We start from the raw sequence: 20,595 nt of genomic DNA on the forward strand, positions 1-20,595 counted from the left end.
GAATTCCTAAAATGTAGCAAAGAGAGTCTCAGAGAATGCTTGTGAATGAGTGAATGAATGGGAGAAGAAATAGAACCCTCAAGCTCAAAGATGGAAAGATCCAATCCAAGAGACCCCAAGCCTTGTAATGGGTCTTCTTGGTGTGGGAGACATCTGCCACTAGGATTTCTCCTGCCCATGGCCCATTTCCACACCAGGTTAAAATGAAGGGCATGAGATCCACCAATTCTGTGCCTAAAATCAGAGGCACACCAACAGGAAGACTATAAATATGGAACTATAGTTTTGTAACATTTCCTAGCTTGGCAGAGGGGAGAGGGCATGTACGACAGGGAGGGAGCACAGAATTGGGAGCCCTGAGATCCATGTGCTTCTTGAAGTCCTATCTTTCCACTTAAAAGGGAGCAAAATATGAATCCTGCTGACTTCCTATACTGTGGTAAGGATAAAATGAATGGACAGCTTGAAAGTGCTTTGTAAATGGAGGAGCACAGCATGAATGGGTGATGGCACTGTTTCTTACTACTGCAGGCCAAGCCCCACGGAAGCCTCTATATCCTCTTCTGGACCTTGTCTGGGAGCCACTGGCCCAGGACCCTGCAATGCTTGCTGCTTGCACTCCTGTTCAGAGTAGCAGCCCATTCACCAGAAGCCTGGAATTGGTGAATTGATTTAATTCAATATCAATTATAAATCTCCTTTTCTGCCTGCCTACAAGCCATTAGCTTAGATCAATACCTTCTCCACCCTTGGCTAAGTAATCACTGAGACTGTGGATGATTTCAGCAGTCGGAGCAGGGGCCTAAGCAGCCTCACTTGGAGAGTCCAAAGCAGCCTCCTGGTCCAGGCCTGATCCAGTTTGGGTCTTTCCACCTTCAAATGTCAAGGTCATGGGCAATGCTGCTGTTGCCTGGGGCCTCAAGGCTGGCCTGGAGGGCCTTCATTCCAATGTCTGGCAGGGCCCGTGCCCTGATTGTCTACTAAAGTTATAGACATTGGGTATCTTTCATGAGGAGCTAGTTCTGCCTGTCAGCTGGTTCAAGGCATCTGGGAAGAAAGCAGGAGGCAGGAGGGAAGGGTCTTGAGCTTGCAGTGTCCCTCTCCTGGACACAATGGCCTTCTTCTAGCACTTGGGCCTCAGGAAGCAGCAGATAGACTGGGGATGGATAAGAGTATATGTTCTCAATCTATGTTTTTAAAACACTCTGAGAATTACCAACCATGCAGGGCTAAAGGGAGGTGGTCAGCTGATGCCTACAGTGCTGAGCCCAGACATAGAGGAACCTAGCTGGCCATGGCCCCTGACTCTTAGCAGATCTATTTTGTCTCCCTCATGCTCTCTGCAGAAAGCAGATGGGAAATGCCACTGATGCCATTGATCCTATAAGCATCTACCTAGGTCCTGTCTCCCTGCCCTCGGGGCCACTCCCTGCAGACTGCTGACCACACCACAGCCTGCATCATTGCCTAATGCTCCAGTCAGTCATATTACTCTGTTGTTTAAAACCCTGCCTGAGGTGGGCATGGTAATGGTGCATGCCTGTAATCCTCTCTACTCAGGAAGCTGCGATGGGATGATTGCAAGTTCAAGGCCAACCTGGGTAACTTGGTGAGAATTTGTCTCAAAATAAAATAAAAAGGTCTAGGGATATATAGAGTCCTTGCCTAGCATAGGCAAGATCTTGGGTTCAACCTCCAGTACTGAAAAAAAAAAAAAGAAAGAAATCCTGCCAATCTGTGGGAGAGGTCCACTCCCCCAACCCCCTCCCCCATGCCATGGCCTCCTACTGACTTCCTGCATTGCAGTCAGTCCAGGTGCTCACAGATTACCCTAGATTGTGCTGCTGGGCCTTGCCACATAAGGCTTTCTCTGCCTTGGGTGCCTCTCCTCCTTTCTACATCAAGGCTGGGCTCCTAAATCTGTAAAGTGCGCAGGAGGTGTCAAGAATCTTTGGAGTTGAATCTCAGCACTCCCACTTCCTGGCTGGGTATTTTTTCCCAGCTGGCAAGTTCTATAACCTCTCTGGAACTCAGTTTCCTTATCTGGAAAATGAGACAGCAGTGGTCTCTTTGTCAATGGGAGTCTTCTGAGGATGAAAGATGACACATGTGCCCCTACATGGAAGATGTAATAGGACTTCAGCACGTAAATTCCACCACCAAAACACAGACACATGACATGCTGATGTGGGAGCCAGACTAACAAGCACACTTTCAAAGAAGTAGGTGAAAGCTAGTCATGCAGTCCTGGGATGGATGTGGAAATACCAGCCTAATCTTGTTTATTGAGAACTGAATCAACTCTAGGACATCTCATTATCCAGAAGTGCCCAGAGGGGACATAGGGCCTGCTAGGCAGAGATAGCGAAAGGCCTAGCTCCCAGAAAGTACAAGTAAAGTCACTTCATGAGATATGCTTGCTCTACCCGTGGTTACATAAGTTCAACAAGCATTAGCAATGGGTGCTATTGTTATTATATGTGCCTGACACCTAGTGCCAGACAGGAAGTGAGGGCACATGGGTCTGCACATTTGAGCTAAGTCACCCCCCCACCATGAAATAGGGAAGCAAAATAAAATAGCAGCCAAATTTGAGATTCCTCAGCATCATGGGTCAATGGGGTCTGGCCCTTCTGAAGTTGCCACACACCTTCACACCATGGCCAACACTGCTGCCAGTCCCGAGAAAGGGCCACTTCCACAAGATGCCCACCCCCAACCCATGTCACATCCTGACCTCCCTTCCCTTGCCACCAGCTGTACTGCCTTTCAGCTGGACATATCTGATATGACTAGGACAGAGTCGGTGGTCTGACCCCACTCTTCCTTTGGCCCCTGTGCCTGTACTCATGATGGTGGCATCATGAATACTGCCCTTGGAAGGTGCTGGTGAAGGTTACACACAGGGTTGAATTAAAATGAGTTGTTTGCATGTAAACAGAAAACCCAGCACACGTCTAGTACATTCTAAGCACTGAACAGAGATTTTCTCACTTTCTTTCCTTCCTTAAAGAGGAAAGTAGACAAGACTGTTTGCAAACTTAATATATTATTAATAGTGAAAGAGTCATACTGAGATAGGTGGGCTCTCAGGGAAAGAGAAAAAGAGAGCCTTCTGAAGAGACCTGGGTCTATGAACATGAACAGTCAGGTTTGTCTCTTCAGTTAGATGAACAAAACCTCCAGTGTATGTTGGCCCTGATCAATTAGAACAAAAACATAATCAATTTAAGTGTCACCAGATTGAAAAAACCTATACAATGTGCCCACAACTGATTTATGGCTAGACTGCTTAACTAAGAAGAAACATTCAGAACCCCAATATCAAATGATTGACTTGAGATTTGATTTTCACAAAAGCTTATTTGGGAACCTGCACTTTTCTTCCCAGGAAAATCTTTTTTTTTTTTTTTTAAAGAGAGAGTGAGAGAGGAGAGAGAGAGAGAGAGAGAGAATTTTTAATATTTATTTTTTAGTTCTCGGCGGACACAACATCTTTGTTGGTATGTGGTGCTGAGGATCGAACCCGGGCCGCACGCATGCCAGGCGAGCGCGCTACCGCTTGAGCCACATCCCCAGCCCCCCAGGAAAATCTTATCTGTAGTCAGAAGCTCTCCCCCAGGTGCGTCATTATTAAGTACAGTTAAGGTTAGTTAAACCCAAGCACTATCATAGCATGACCACCTGGCTGATAACTGAGAAGGCTACTAAGTGACCAAGAAGTAGGCAGCATACACAGTAGGAATATGCTGGACAAAGGGATGATTCACATCCTGGGTACGACAGAGTGAGATGTCATGAGATTGTATCATGATACACTATTTAAAACTTACAGTTTCATTATTTCTGGAATTTAATATTTTTGAACCATGATTGTGGGTAACTGAAACCATAGATAAAGGTGGACTGCATATGTAAATTATGCCTCAAGTAAAACCAGTAAGAATAAATTTAAGAAATGAACAATGAAAAAAGTATTTTAAAAAATCGATTTTCAAGCTGGGCTTGGTGACCGATGCCTGTAATGCTGGTGGCTCAGGGGGCTGAGGCAGGAGGGTCCTGAATCCAAGGCCAACCTCAGCAACTTAGTGAGACCCTAAGCAACTTAGTAAGGCCCTGTCTCTAAATAAAAATACAAAAATGGGCTTGGGACGTGGCTCAGCAGTTAATCTCCAGTAGATTGAATCCCCAGTATCAAAAAAAAAATATTCAATGTAATTTGAGGCCACTGTCATTCAAAGGTCACCAAACTGGGAATTTCTATCTCCTTCCATCAGGTTCCACCAGACTTGTTTTGGACCCTTTGCTACTCTTAAGGCCTCTGCAATTTCATTGCATTTCTGAGAAAACTTCCATAAGAGACTGTCAGCAGAGAATGTGTTCTCCATGTGGGGTAGAGGGCCTGGCTGGATGTCCAGACTTGGGCACCTCTACTCTCAGGGCAGGTAGCAGTTATATGCTGTGGTGCTAGGGCCTGGCCTAGATGTAAGAAGACCACTGGGTGAGTGTCCTATGAACTTCCTTCTTCACAGGCTTCTGTTCATGAAGCCTCCAGTGCCTATCTGAGGTCTGGTCCAGACCCTGATTCTACTCCTGCATAAATGGCTCTTATAAGACTCCATCCTTGGCATAACTCCCTGACCCCTCTTCTGCCCTTGATCCCCTCTCTGAATCTCAGGCAAAGCCAGATGTTTTATCACCTAATTACATGATTATCTCTTTGTGGTTCCACCTCGGGGCCATGAACATGATCTCCTCTAGGGAGGACCTGCCTGGGTAGGGGCACAATGGCACCATGGGCATATCCTGGGAAACCACATCATTCATGACTGAGCAGCCAGCGGGGTCTTGTGAATTCTGTGGTTGCCCCTTAAGAACAGAAATCTTCAGGGTGCAGAGCTGTCACCTGGTACAGTCAGGGACCTTCAGGCTAGCATTCCTTATGATCCTTGGGGACAAACCCAGTAGCCTCCAGTCCTTTATCTCTATTCTCCATCCCCAGAGGCAGCCAGTTTCAACCTTTGTAAGCCATTCCAGCAACAGCGATGTTTTCTTCTGTATGTATAGATAAGTGGCTCCATAATGGAGCTTAAAAATTCCTATCACCTAGTGACGTCCTAAACATCCTGAGATTGTGGCACAACACACTGTTCTTTTTTCTTTTTTTTTTTTTTTGGTGATGCCCATGTAGACAATTTTGCTGCCAGCTAAACAACACATAGCATTATGTATAAGTCATGATACTAGAAAAGTATAACTAAGTTTCTGGTTTACATATTTAATACACTAACGTTTTATCATTATTTTAGAGTATACTTCTACTTCTTTAAAAAATAAAAATTTAAAAAAAAAAAAAAAGAATCTCAGGTCCCTCAGGAGAATCCCAGAAGAAGGTATTGTTCTCATAGAAGGTGGTGGCTCCATGTGTGCTATTGCCCCTGAAGACCTTGTAGTGGGACAAGATGAAGAGTGGAAGATGGTGATGATGGTGATCCTGACCTTGTATACACCAAGGCTCGTGTACCTTGGTTTTTTTTTTAAACAGAAAATTATAAGGAGAAAAAAATAGAAAAGAAGTTTATAGAATAAGGAAATAAAGAAAATATTGGGGGTTGGGGATTTAGCTCAGTGGCAGAGTGCTTGCCTAGAACATGCAAAGCTCTGAATTCAGTCCTCAGCCCTGAAAAAAAAAAAAAAAGAAGGAAAGAAAGAAAATATTTCATATAGATGTGAATTGTACTGTTTTAAGCTAAGTATCATTATAAAAGAATCAAGTTAAAAGAATTTTTTTAAAAAATATAAAATAAAAAACATTACAGTAAGCTAAGGTTAATTTATTATTAAAAAATGTTTTTTAGGGCTGGGGATGTGGCTCAAGTGGTAGCGCGCTCGCCTGGCATGCGTGCGGCCCAGGTTCAATCCTCAGCACCACATACCAACAAAGATGTTGTGTCTGCCGAAAACTAAGAAAAAAATAAATATTAAAAATTCTCTCTCTCTCTCTCTCTACCGCTCTATCTCTCGCTCTCTCTTTAAAAAAATGTTTTTTAAATAAAACCTAGTGTACAGTGTTTGTTATGTCTACAGGAGTAACCTAGGCCTTCATAGTCCCTCAGTACTCACTCCCTGGCTTGCTCAGAGCAACTTCCAGGACTAAAAGTTCCGTTTACGCCAAGTGCCCCTATAGGTGTACCCCTGTTTATCTTTTATGATGCATTTTTATTATATACCTTTCTATGTCTAGACACACAAATATACCTAGTAATGTGCCATCATTGCTTGTTGCAGTATTTACTGCAGTACAAAGCTGTACCGGTTTGTAACCTGGGAGCCACAGGCTGTACCATATAGCCTCAGTGTACTAGACTTGTGAAAGCACACTTTATGACACCAAAATCATGGTGAAATCATCTCATGACACACTTCTTGAGTTGTATCCCTGTCATTATGATTTGATGATTTTTTTGTAGTTTATCTCCACATTTTAAATAGTATACATTTATTTCCAATTCTTGATTTTTTTTCCTTTTAAGTGTTATCTATTGACTTCTTACTATGGAAGAGAATTTTTGTTTCTTTCACTCTCCTAGTGCCACCACACACAAACACCCATCCCATTCTCTCCATAAATACTTACATTATAATTTTTGTTAGATCAATATATAGAATTTCTATTATTATTACTCTGTAATTGCTAGTCTTATTTGAGTTATGTGGTATACCATAGTAATTTTTCCTTTCATGTATTTCACGTATGGTGCTAGGGCCTGGCCTAGATGTAAGAAGACCACTGGGTGAGTGTCCTGTGAACTTCCTTCTTCACAGCCTTCTGTTCATGAAGCCTCCAGTGCCTATCTGATGTCTTGGCTTGCTTTTACATTTTTTTAAATCATTGGAGTGAATATCTTTTTTAAAATTTTAATTTGTTATATATGGCAGCAGAATGCATTACAATTCATATTACACATATACAGCACAATTTTTTGTATCTCCGGTTGTACTATTTGTGTCTTCATACATGTACTTAGGGTAATGATGTCCATCTCATTCCACCATATTTCCTACTCCCATGCCCCCTCCCTTCCTCTCCCACCCCTTTGCGCTATCTAGAGTTCATCCCCAATCCCCATCCCCACCTTGCCAACCACATTATGAATTGGCATCCTTAAATCAGAAAAAAACACTTAGCATTTGATTTTTCGGGATTGGTTAACTTCACTTAGCATTATATTCTCCAACTCCATCCATTTACCTGCAAATGCCATGATTTTATTCTCTTTTATTGCTGCATAAATATTCCATTGTGTATATATGCCACATTTTTTGTATCCATTCATCTACTGAAGGACATCTAGGCTAGGAAAACTGGAAATTCATACGAAACAAAATGAAATTCAACCCCTATCTCTCACCATGCACAAAATTCAAGTCGAAGTGGATCAAGATCTAAGAAGTATACCAGAGACACTGTTTCTATTAGAAGAAAAAGTAGGCCCAACTCTCCATCATGTCAGATTAGGCTCCAACTTCCTTAAAAAGACTCTCTATGGTGCAAGAATTAAAATCAAGAATCAATAAATGGGATGGATTCAAACTAAAAAGCTTCTTCTCAGCAAAAGAAACAATCAGTGAGGTGAATAGAGAACCTACAATTTGGGAACAAATTTTTACCACACGCACATCAGATAGAGCACTAATCTCTAGGATATATAAAGCACTCAAAATCTTAACAACAACAACAAAAAACCCAAATAACCCAATCAATAAGTGGGCCAAGGAATTGAACAGACACTTCTCAGAAGACGATATACAATCAATCAACAAATATATGAAAAAATGTTCATTATCTCTAGCAATTAGAGAAATGAAAATCAAAACTACTCTAAGATATCATCTCACTCCATTCAGAATGGCAGCTATTATGAAGACAAACAGCAATAAGTGTTGGTGAGGATGTGGGGAAAAGGCACACTCATACATTGCTGTGGGACTGCAAATTGGTACAGCCAATATGGAAAGCAGTATGGAGATTCCTTGGAAATCTGGGAATGGAACCATCATTTGACCCAGCTATCCCTCTCCCCTGATCTATACCCAAAGGACTTAAAAACAGCACACTACAGGGACACAGCCACATCAATGTTTATAGCAGCACAATTCACAATAGCTAAACTGTGGAACCAACCTAGATTGCTTTTACATTTGCTTAGATTTTTGCTAGGTATGAGTTTCTCAACATTAAACATTCCATCAATAGTCTATATCTAATGTGTTCAGAGGCCATAGGTACCTTCTTAGAAATATCATTGCATTTTCTCATTCCAAACTCCATAGTTTCCCCGGAGAACTGCAGGGCTGCTTAAAGTGGTCTTTAGATAGCACTGAGTTCCTGAGTGCCTTGAACATTGAGGATACACAAAAACTGTTGGATTGCTTCTTTAGGAAAAATCACAAGAACAAGGCCATGGTTAGTACTTCATCCCACCCATGAGCTCTCTTTCCTCGGCTCACAGTATTGAGCAGGCTCTGTAGACCCATCCAGGCCCCTGAGTGTTGACTCCTCCTATAGGAGATGGCCAAAGCTGCCGTAGCTTTGCTCTTTGCTCATTGCTCATAAGTCTAACAATTTCCTTCAAAAGGAGCCTCCTAAACAGCAACAGCAATTTTGTCTTGCAACATTTCAAACAAAGGCAGAAATCCAAAGGAAAATTTTACAGATTGATGACATAAAACTCGAAAATTTGACCTCCCCCCAAAATGCCCTAATATTAAAGTAAAGGGCAAACAACAGATTAGGGAACTATTTGCACCATAAAAGTCAGTTGAGGGAGGAGGATGGATTTTCCTAATGACCTAGACCAGGTTAAAGCTTTCCCCATGATTCAACTATTCACTCATTTATTTGATCAATAATATGTGTTGGGTGTCCACTGAGTGCCTGGCATGGGGGATATAATGATGTTCAAACCCAGAAATGGTCACTGCTCTCATGGAACTCACAGTCCAGTGCTGGTGACAGATATAACCCCTCCACACCCCCATACCCCCCAAAAAAATCACTCTTGGGAGTGAACAGCTACAATCAGAAGGAAATACCATAGAGGAAAGGAGAGCATGGGCAGAGGACCAGAGTAGGTGTGTGGAGGCTGCCCTGGTGGGTGACACTTGAGCTGACAGCTGAGGGTGAGTAGGAGTTAATGAGTGTGTATGAGTGTTCCAGGAACTCCAGAGGGAAAGGGGGTGAGCAAAACCCCCGAGGCAGCCATGTGGCTAGGGCTTAGGGAGTGAGAGGATGCTGGAGGTTTGGTAGGAGGGCATCCCTGAAGGCCACAGGAAGTTTTGAATTTTGACCCTGAGAGCAATGGGGAAGCCATTGAAGGATTCCAAGATGGAGCTGGGGGAGGAGGCTGGAGGTGAGTGCATGACTGGATTTACGTTTGACAAGGTGACTGGGGCTTCTACTTGGAGAATGGATGTGGTGGTGCAATGGGGCATGGTCCAGGTTAGAGAGATGATGGTTAGGGAGGATTTCACAGAAGAATGAGTGAAATTGGCAGAATCAGGAGGTCTTTGGAGTCTCCCTCACACCTGTGCAACAGGATAGAGCCACAACAATGAACCTTGATGCTGGGCAGTGCTAAGAGGCACCCAGGAGGCTTCAATTAAGATTGGAGGAATAAACAAAACTATGTCTGTTGAACTTTAGAGAGGGACCGATAACAGCATGCTAGGGTGGCATCGGGGTCAATTATTTTGGGGATCTGACTAAGCCTAGGGAGATAGGGATGTACCAGACCCACTTCTTGCCTTTAGAAGGATCTGGTCTAAAGGTCACCAAAACCAGGTTCCCTGCAGGTTATGGGAGCAGAAGAGGGAGCATGAAAGCTCTAGGGCAGCAAGTTGAGAATGCAGTAATGGCAGTAGGTCAGGATTGGGCACCAAGTTCCCTCCTTACCCTGCAAAATTGTCCATATCACTCCCAGGAGAGAGGGTCCTTATATTTTTATTTTCTATCTTGAAAAATAAGTAGCTATTCCGACTATGTCCCAAAGAGTTGTAATTTGCTCCACTGTATATCTAATGATTTTTATGGAAGTTTAATAACTTTATCCTACTTTCCTGCGAAAATTGGTGGGACAGAGTGAGCAACCTCTTCTATTCTTACTCTGGGAATACAGCAGTGGGTAGGAATATGGGTCAGTAGAGGACAAACCTGCTGGTGACAGGGCATCAGGAAAGGTTCCCAGTGACATACAGAACCAGGTGGGAGCTAAGCAGGGCAGGGCCAGTGCCACCAGGTGCCACTCAGCCTCGTTCAACCAGGCCATATCTATGTGGATCTAAGGCAAATCTGAACCACTTACAGTATAATATTCAGTTTGAGCCGGGTTGAATTAATATGTGCTGATTTGACACTGTCTGATTTGAATTGTGTGATGCGCATAAAACTAAGGCATGCTATTTTGATTATAGGTTTGTTTCGAGCCATTTCAAACTTGTTTGGGAACTTTCCTGTTTTTTTTTTTGTTTGTTTTTTAAATGATGTGTGTGTGTGTGTGTGTGTGCGCGTGTGTGCGTGTGTTGACATCTGCCTCTAAGTTCTTGGAAGGTGAACTCAGCCAGGGCAGGATAGTTGACCAGACTTAGTTCATACTATGGTTTGAACAGTGTTCATCCCCACCAAACCCCATGCTGAGGCCCAATTCTTCAAGGGGAGGGTGTTGAGAGTCAGTGGGACCTTTAAGAGGTAATTAGCTCATGGGGTCTCCTCCTTGTGAAGGGATGAATGTAGTTTCCAAGCAAGTGGGTTAGTGATTGAGAGAGTGGGTTCATTAGGGCAAGAGCAGGTTGTGAAGTGAGTTTCTCTCACACACATGCTCCTTCCACACATTCCTGCTACCGTCTTCTGCTTTCTGCTACAAGGCCCTTTACCAGAAGCTGAACAGATGCTGGTGCCAAGCTTTTATACTTTGAGAACCGTGAGATAAATAAACCTCTTTTCTTTAAAATTATACAGTCTCAGATGTCCTGGTGCAGCAACAGAAAACAGAGTCAGATAGTTTTATATGCAGATAACCAACGGTAAGGCTTTTCCTGAGAGGTTCTCAGTCCTGATATCTTTCCCTCTGCTGGGAAGAGACAAAGATGACTTTTTAGGGTGATGGTAGCTTTCTTCCTCTCAAAGATGGTCTGGATGGGGACCTACCAGGAAGTTAAGAGTCAATGTGACTAGGGAAGGGTCTCTGGGAACCCTGGTATCAACATTCCACGCAGGGTAACCTTTCAGTCAGACCCCAGAGCTCCTGAGCCCACTGACTGCATCTGATCTCATTAGGTCTCCTAAAAACCCTAGTCTTTTTCATACAACTTAGCAAATCTGTGTAACAATAAGGTATGGAAGTGGGTCTATACTAGGTATGTTTGAGAATAATCTAGACAAAACAGTGACTGGATACCAGGGCTGGGGTTTGCATAACTATGACTTGCTGTGTCAATAACACATCCCTGTCCAGTTCCTAAAAAGTTTGGATAGGGATGAATTTTGATAGAATTTCTTAGTTCTGTCAGAGCCAATTTCTTTAAGGCACATGTACATATAATTTTTGGTCCTTATTTCTCCAGAAATGTCCTCAGGGAAAGTTATTCCATAACAAGCCATAAGTCTAATCTGGTTCCTGACAGGCTCTGGCCTTATGCTGTGCATGATGCCTCTTCCTGCCTCCACTCCAGCCTCCCTGGTCTTGTGCACCCATATCCCCAAACCAGGGGTGTCTGCACCTCCTGCTCCCCACCTGGAATTGGCCTCCTCCCACTATTTCTGCTACCCTTCACCTGCCTAGTCGGTCCCTGTCATCCACAGTTCAAAAACCACTTTTGAAGTCTTCTGACTTTTTAAATACATGATCTTAGAATGCCTCTGGTCATAGTTTATGACCATACATCTTTGTGGGCAAGGGATTATTTTATTAAGGCCTGAAAAATAGCACTATAAACAATCTTGTCTCATATCTAGCCAGATAACATCATTCAGAGATGATACTGTTTCTCAAACTTGGTACTACTGGCATGTGGGTTCAGAAAATTCTTTGTTGTGGGGTTTGTTCTATACATTGTAGGATATTTAGTAGAACCCTTGGTTTCTACCCATTGGATGCCAGTAGCACTCCTCAAAATAGCCAAAAATGTCTCTAGACATGGCCAAATGTTCCTTGGGAAGGGTGGCAAAGCTGCTTCAGGTTGAGGACCACTGACTTAAATGTTTATAAGAAGTTTGGGATTTCACATGTAGATCCCTTTGCTAAAGTCTCTTTGCAGACCAGCACCAACCAATGGAAAAATAAAAGGTATAATGTGGGAGCCATGTACATAATTATAAGTGTTCTAGTAGCTGCATTAAAAGAGTAAAAAAGAAAGGTGAAATTAATTTTAATAATATATTTTATTTAACCCAATACATTAAAAATATTGCCATTTCAGCATATAATCAATACAAAATAACTATTAATGAGATATTTTACTTTCAGTTTTCTTGTACTAAATCACCAAAATCTGTTGTTTTTTCCTCAATTTTGATTAATCACATGTCAAGGTGGTTTCTGCTTAGGAGTTGTGGGACAGAACTAGGCTTGCTCAGAGGGGTCTGGCCTGCTTCACCCCTTGGGTCATTAGCAGACTGTGCCACCACCCCTTAGCAAAGCCAGGCAAGGTCCTCCTTTGCTCATTTGGCTCACAGGTTACAGTTCATTCCAATGCAACCCATGGAGAGACCCACTCTCTGGAAGAATGGGTCCACCCAGTAAAGTCACCTAAGTACTTGTGGTGTGCTAATCAGATGTGGTGTTCCCTGTGAGTGCACACGAGGTGAAAGGGTCTCTGCTGCACACATCTAGTGAGATGAACACTGCTTCCAAGCCCAGCCCCTCCCCAGATGTCCCACCCACCCATCTCCAAAGACCATTTTCTATCCTTACTGCTTATAAGGGAAGCTTCCACAGACATTGGTTACCCCAAAAGATATATTTTCTCAAAAGACAGATGTTCTCATCTAAATGATACTTGATCTGGCCAAGAAGTTGATGTCCAGGGAGATGCGCTCTGTACCCTACCCAGTGGCTGAGTCCCCAGGCCACTCTGCTAGGACATATGCTGGCTAGCCCCAGTCCTGGACTTTCCAGACTCCCATCTCTTGCTTATCTCAATATGCTTTCTGTTCATTCCCTTTCTTATCTAAGGACCCTGCAGCTTCCTGAGCAAAAAGATCTGCCTGTCCCCTGCTTGCCTGAAGAACTGCTTTTTATAGGCTCCACAGAGCATCCTCTCAGGCGGCTGGAGAAAGATCCTTGCTTGAACCCAACTTTCTGTAGAAGCAAGGGCATTGCCCTCCCTGGTAAGAACCATTTCTGTCTTTGCTACAAGGCAAATCATGGGCATTTCCCTTTTAGAAAAGAAGCAAAGTTCTCCCAAAGTTGCAGCCACCTGTTCACCTGGAGCAAAAGAGGGATTTTGTAAAACACGGAATGTGGGGTGAAATTTGCTCACCCACTCCGGCACTAAGATAGCCCCCGCCCTTGCAATCTCAGGTCCGAGCCCCACACAGCCCGGAATCCGGCTAGAAACTGCAATCAGTGAACAAGGATGCTCAACGTGCAGCGGCAGTCGCCGAAGAACGCCGGTCCCAACGGATACCCAGCAGTGTTTGCGCACTTTTGCCAAGAGGCACATGTGGTGCACGGAGAAACTCAGAAGGCTGGACTTACCCCTTCTACTCTGCCTGATCTTTGGGCTCAGCATGTTCCTGCAGTCGCTTGGCTAGACTCTCTGGGTTGATCATACTGTCGTCCACTTCCCTGTCCTCTTCTTGTCGTCCTTCATGCCTCTCTTGCTTGGGCAGCGTGGCCCCTGGCGTCGCCCGCGAGGCTCCCTCGGCTCCCTCTCCTGGCTCCGGAAGGTCGGCTTGCCTTGTACTACATAAACCTCGATGCATTATTTATCCATCCCAGAATTAATTCCCATCCAAGCGGACCATTAAGGACACGGTAATCTTTGGTGATCAATCACTGGGCCAGGGCGGGGCCGGCCTCTCAGTCCCTCTGCTCCGCGGGGCGCACCAGGCGCTGTCCATTCCGAGCTGAGCTGTGTGCGGAGGGGGCGGCGCCTTGGAGAAGGTGGCGGGGGTCTGGGGACGGGGAGGCGGGGCCAGTGGAGCCGAGTGGAGAAGTCTCAGCCCGCCTCCGAGTGGTTCCAAGACTGAGACACTAGTGCCGCCCGCTAGAGGCCACCAAGAGGCCAGAGGAAACATGGGAATGTGGCTACCCCAGCCCACATGCCCTGTTAAGGCCTGGGTTAAGACAATGCTATTGGTGAAGGAGTGGCCCAGATCCTTCCTGGCCCTGTCTAATGGGACTAGTTTATGAGCTCACTGTTCTAAATGTTGAAAGACAGGTGTGTTTTAGAAGCAGCCAGCAGCCTGGCAATGTTCAGATCCTCTAGGGGACCCGAACAGCAGGAAAACGCCAGTTAGGAATGTTAACTATTTATGACTCCTTAGTAAGATGACAGGAGGAAGACTGCTGTGAAGCACTGAGTTCAGGATCTCTCAAATGGTAGGATCTGCAAAGCTATTCACTGAGTTTAATAGTGATTTTCTGCTCATTAGCCACGTTTTTATTTAATATTTGCATAATTCTAAAGGACATATATTGGACTTTTGGGATGTCCAGCATCAAAATCCTAAAAATCCCTCCTCAAACACAATCATAATAAGAGCTGTCACTTATTAGACACCTACCGTGTGTCAGGCATGGGGTTGGTGCTTTATGTTCAGCTTATCATTTAATTCTCTAACTCCCCAGACAGGTGTTATGATTAAGTTTTTTTCAGATAAGGAAAACAAAGCATAACAATGTAAATTTCTTGGCCAAGGTCACGTATTTCCTAGTGACAGGGCTGGCATCGGAACCCAAAACTGTCTCTACAGCTCCTACTTTTCTATAATGCCAATCTTTCTAAACACCCCAGTTTTCACTATTGCGAGTTAACTGTTTGTGGCTTGAGACCGTTCAGTGAATTTGTTGGACAGTAACCCCCTACCCTGACAGTTGTCCCTGTATCCTCTTAAACATGTGAATTTGTGGCTGGGTTATAATCTCCCTTGAATGTTCTCCCTCCAGCTTTCTCCCTTTGTGTACCCCATGTCCACTGATCCACAAATACCCCATGGACGCTTAATTAACTCCAGTAGCTGGAAGGAAAGAGGGACCCATGGGGAGATCATCACAGCAGCCACACTAGGGATGAGAGAGTATGAAGTAGGGGATAAACCTCCTTACTCTCCCCTCCTCCCCTCCTCTCCTTATTCCAGACTCACCAGGATGTGGTAAGCCACATGGCCAGGGAGAAAGCAGAGTCCACAGAGACAAAGCTGTCTTACTCAGCATCGAGTCACTTTTCCTGGCCCTCATCTACTCATCAGAGGGGAGAATAGGTATTTTCACGACTTTTCATGGTAGTACCCATGTGTCGACTCCTCCCTGACCCATCTCTTGCCACTCAACCATGTTCCTGAGCAACTTCTGTTCCCTGTGCTTCATTAGTTTTGCACATGCAGCTCTACTCCCATGTGCCTCAGTGTCATTACACACATAGCCCCTGCTTCTATGCATCCCTGTGCCTTTGCAGGTAGAGTAAGTGCCCTGTCTCAGGAATGCCCTCCCCCACATTGATTCACCTACTTATTTGTCATGCTTTGGACACTTCCCCTGTGAAACTCTCCTGATTACACTAGCTGAAGGATCCACTAAGCACTTCCCCTGGACCGTTTTTTGTATCCCTTAGACTGCCCTTCTTGCTCTCCAAGGCCTGAGCCCCAGGCTGCCTCAGGCCAGAAGCCCTGTAAGAAATATTGTCTTGAGCTGGGGATGATGGCAAACACCCGTAATCTCAGCAGTTCCTGAGTCTGAGGCAGGGGGATAGCAAATTAGAGGCCAGCTTCAGCAACTTAGTGAAATCCTTAGGAACTTAGAACCTGTATCATTAAAAAAAAAAAAAAGGACTGGGGTAGAACACCCCTAGGTTTAATCACCAATACAAAAAACAAAAATGGCTTGATGAGTAAATCCAAAAAACATCATTGAATGAGACTCCTTTTCCTTTAGAATAAGGTACAAGCCAGGTCAGGCTAGGACAGAGGCCACCCAAGAGAAGTGGGGAGGATATAGAACTGGAGAAGTCTCATGTTGACACTAAGGTCACAGGACAAGTCCCGTGGCCTATGTCTTGAGCAATCAGGAAGCCATCTGTGAGTAATGCAGCCTGGCCTGTATTCTCCAAGTTAGAGACAAGAAAATGCCCTGGGATATAGATGGGGTCCACTCACACTTGTTTTGGTTAAGAAACCACCTCTGGGCATTTTTCCTGCACAGCTGTTTCCTCTGATGACATGAAGTCACTGCTTTTACTCGCCTGCTTTCCTGGGGATCAGAGCTGGAGCAGGACAAAAACCACAGACTCTGGGCTCAAACCCAGAACTTGAGCTGGGAAATGAGCAGGAGCCAATCCCAATTCTGCACCAGAGAAAGGTGGGGCCTGGGGGTGGTGGGAAAATGGATCTGCCCTCGACCATGCTCCCCGTAGGTCCAGATGAAGGACTCATAGGGTAGAGCCAAAAGGGTCCTTAGAGCCCTCTCCAGGCTAAAGTTTACAAATTCAGCTCAGGAGGCCCCTGGGAGCCTCCACATCCCTCTGAGGTTGCTGGAGAGAGAGTGAGGGTGAGCACAAGAACAGGGCAAAGGGATCTGTGGAACATGAGGACTCCGTGCGTGTACTTTTCTTTGAAAAAAGAGCCCCATTCCCCTCACTTAAAAGGAGGGAGATATATTGGTCTATTTAACAACAGAAGAGAGAGTCTCCCTGCATTCTGGTCCTGCCCCTCTCCAGCTGTGGTCCTGGGTCTAACTTCACTGATTTCCTCCCTTCAATCATTCAGCATTTTCTGAGGGCTGCTCTGGGGCAGGTGCAGAAGGGTGAGCAGAGGGTGCTGAGAGGGCAGAACTCTCCAGAATGCATCCACTGAAACACACGCCTGTTGGTAGAATGGGCACCCACCAACACTGACTGGCTCAGAGCCAGTATGCTTTCAGAACAGTGGCTCCTGCCTTGGCTGCACACTGGGGAGCATGGACAACTAACGCCTGCAGCTCTGATCTAACTACTGTGGCATGTACAGTGGTCACTGGGATTTATCAAATCTCCCCGGCCATCCCATGTGCAGCTAGGGTGGAGCTGAGAAACACTGTTTTAGAAAACAGCTGCATGTCTCTGGGCCTGGGGCCACCAGAGGTAGCCTTTGCCTGCTGTTTTTCTGAAGGAAACTTCTCATGAAGAGGCACATCTGCCAATCAGTCACTCAATCAGAAAGAAGAGGGCCATTATCCCCAAACCCCAATGGGCAACAGCTCTGTTCCATGCACAGACACAGGTGCTATAGTGTAGTCTGTGCACTGCACAAAGGTGTACAGCAGAGGAAGGTGACAGGCTAGGCTTGGGTTGTACAGACAAAGCTAAGTGTTCTAGCATGGGGTTGGGGGCACAACCAGGAAGGGAGTTTTTCTTTAATTTGCACAAAGATGCCATAGAGATAGCAGAGTCCTGCTTTCCTGTTCCAGAAGCTGAGAGTTAAGCACCTCTGGAGGCTGAGGGGGAAACAGTGCTACCTTGGCTCTGCAATGCCTGTTTAGTGGTCACCAGCTCCAGTGGCCCCTGCCTGCCTACCTAGAGTGCTCTCTGTGCCCTCTTCTAGGAAGTTGCTGTTCCAGTTCCCTAGCATGTCACTCAAGGTCTTTACCCGCAGCTCCCACCCTCATTCTCTGGTTTCTCTTGTTGCTGCCCATCTCGGTGGTGTGCTGGAGCAGCCAGCCAGTATCAGTTGGCAAAAGAGTTGATGGTTAATTTTTCAGGAATTTTGCAAGCCAGTGCATTAAAGAGGGCAGCCTTAGAAATTAAATGATATGAACTTACAATTAAATAAACAGTATTTCAAATAAATACTCATCACTCCCTAATCATTTTATTATATCTTATTATGCTTAAGGTTATTTACATCTATCCTATACAGTATGGAGAATACTACATATTGAGTGGCTACCATGCCTTTCTTCCCAACTCCATGTTCAATGACATCATGCTGGTAGTTTGAAATCAATTGTGGTGGGAGTTGTGTGCACCAAGGAAGTCAAACAGTGCTATAAATCAGAGCTGAAGAATTTGTTTCTTTCAGAGAGCCTGTTGTTAGGCACTTGTAAGCATACCTCTGGCCTCTGCCTACCACATTTATTCTGGTACCTGAGTCACTGTGAAGTGCCACTCTGGGCAGAGATTGCCAGCGCTCCACTTGAATCTGTTCTGCCCTTCTTCCTGGGAACACTCAGATGCTCTACATTTCCAGCTTCCTTGCAGTTAAGTGTGACTGTATTCTGGCCATTGTTCAAGATTAGAAATGATGAGGCCACTTTGAGTCCTGGCCCAGGGCATTCTGATCCCTGATGCCTCTGCAAGTTAATTTCCCCTTTTTCTGGTTTACTGAGATGGGGCCACCTAGGCAGTCCCATGTAGATGGGTAGATATCACACAGTTGGCTCTGAATGAGTGGAGTCAAGTTCTCACTGTCAACCTGGAAGCAACTAGGATGGTTATAAGAGGAAGAAATTTAATTCCACTGTATCAATCTTCCCACCAAAAATACATGCCACCTGCCCTTCCTTGCCTAATGAGTCTTGTATGTGTGGCACTGGAGATTGAACCCAGGAGTGCTCTTGCTCTGCCACTGAACTAAATCCCTAGTTGTTGTTGTTATTATTATTTTGAGGCAGGGTATTGCTAAATTGCCCAAATGGAACTCAAACTTGGAATCCTCTTGTCTCAACAACCCAGTAGCTGGGATAACAGGCATGCACCACTGAGCCCAGTTTACCTGCAAAGCTTTGACACATCCCTCCAGACCTTGTTCCAGGGTCACTTCCTTGCCCACTGTTTCAACATTAAAACTGGTCATCTTTCTACCTTCCTTTTCATGCCGGCCCAAGTCCCCTGGGACCTTCTATAAGTCTGGACACCAGATTTAGGGAATTATGAGCTCCTACTGTCCCTGCACTCATAATCCAAATAACAACTATTCATAACAATTGCATTATGTTGGATTTAAAATATGCTTTCTAGATTTAAAAAAAATTAATTACTTTTTTTTTTTAGTACTAGGGGTTGAACCCAGGGGTGCTCCACTCTGAACTATATTCCCAGCCCTTTTAAAATTTTACTTTGATACAGGGTCTTACTAAATTGCTAAGGCTGGCTTTGAACTTGTGACTTCCAATTGCTAGGATTACAGGTGTGCATCACCCTGCCTGTTTCTTTCTAGACTTTTAAATTGCAAAATTTTATACAATTCATCAAATATGAACTTTTGGGCCACTTTGGTGGCCTTGCTTTCTCATATTACTAGCATGCCCTTGGTCGATCTCACCACTGGACATGGGGACTTCAGGCTGCCCTCCTGCAGTGCAGCGCTCTCTCTCTCTCTCTCTCTCTCTCTCTCTCTCTCTCTCTCTCTCTCTCTCTCTCTCTTTCAGCATACTGCCTGGCTGCAGTCCTGTTGCCTTGTGTGGAACATCTATCTCCACCTTGGGTCAGATGTTTAGCTTGGATTTTTTTTTTTTTTTTTTTTTTTTTTTGGTACTAGGGATTGAACCTAGGGTTTGGCCACTGAGCTACATTGTCACCCTTATTTATTTTATTATTTTTTTAAAAAATTTTGAGATAGGATTTTGCAAAGTTGCTTAGGGCTAGCCTCAAACTTGGTATCCTCCTTCCTCAGCCTCCTGAGTCACTGGGATTACAGGTAGGTGCTACCATGTTCAGCTTCAACTTAGCTTTTCATTGCAGTTTTGTCCATTCCCTACAGTCCGTGCCTTTCATAGGCCAGATCCCCAGAAGGGGTCTAGAGCCCTGGAACCCCATTTTTCTGGGGTCTTTAGCATCCTGGGACCCTGAGCAGAAGGATTAAGATGCAGAATTCAAAATCGAGCATTGGAAAACCACCAGATACACCAGACCAGGGCAAGAAGGATCAGCCCAGGTCACAGAAGCTTTGCATGAAAAGCCCCTTAGTTGTGGCCTATATCCATGGGCATATTTCTATAGTCTTGCAGCTCTGGACTTGAGGAGAGTTGGATTAGGGCCACCAAGTTGGCTTAGCTTTTGTTCCAGCCTTCACTGTAGTGCTCGTCACACACGAAATTTAACTGGGGTTGTGGCTCAGTGGTAGAGTGCTTGCCTTGCATGTGTGAGACACTGGGTTCGATATAAAAATAAAGAAATAAAATAAAGGTATTGTATTCCTCTAAAATTAAAAAAAATATTTAAAAAATTTAACTTTGCAGCAGTTAAGGGTCATCATGGTGTCTGGGGCAAAGTACGCAGAATGAATGAATAAGTGGTGTCCCAGCTGGGCTTCTATAACAAATGCTGAGATGAGTTTTATTTGGGTTTAACACCTTCTAGGAAAGAGGAGAGATAGTGGAACCTAGATGGGGGTGTCAGAAC

General features: G+C 44.7%; 1 protein-coding gene across 10 annotated transcripts in view; it reads right to left on the minus strand.

Moving 5' to 3' along the window:
* Nucleotides 1-20,595, minus strand: part of ARHGAP22 (Rho GTPase activating protein 22) — a 203,639-nt gene that overhangs the window by 150,577 nt on the left and 32,467 nt on the right. The window contains exon 1 of one of the 10 annotated variants that reach the window (XM_081267677.1): nucleotides 13,758-14,255. The exons of 7 other annotated variants lie outside the window; for them this stretch is intronic. In XM_081267677.1, coding sequence (XP_081123803.1) covers nucleotides 13,758-13,791 — 34 coding nt within the window. In that variant the 5' untranslated portion in view covers nucleotides 13,792-14,255. Of the gene's footprint in view, nucleotides 1-13,757; nucleotides 14,256-20,595 lie in introns of those variants that run through there. 2 more of the 10 variants (XM_081267673.1, XM_081267675.1) reach the window with 2 other exon arrangements.

This window comes from Spermophilus citellus, assembly GCF_964194105.1.
Source record: "Spermophilus citellus genome assembly, chromosome: 15".
NCBI classification, from domain to species: Eukaryota; Metazoa; Chordata; class Mammalia; order Rodentia; family Sciuridae; genus Spermophilus; species Spermophilus citellus.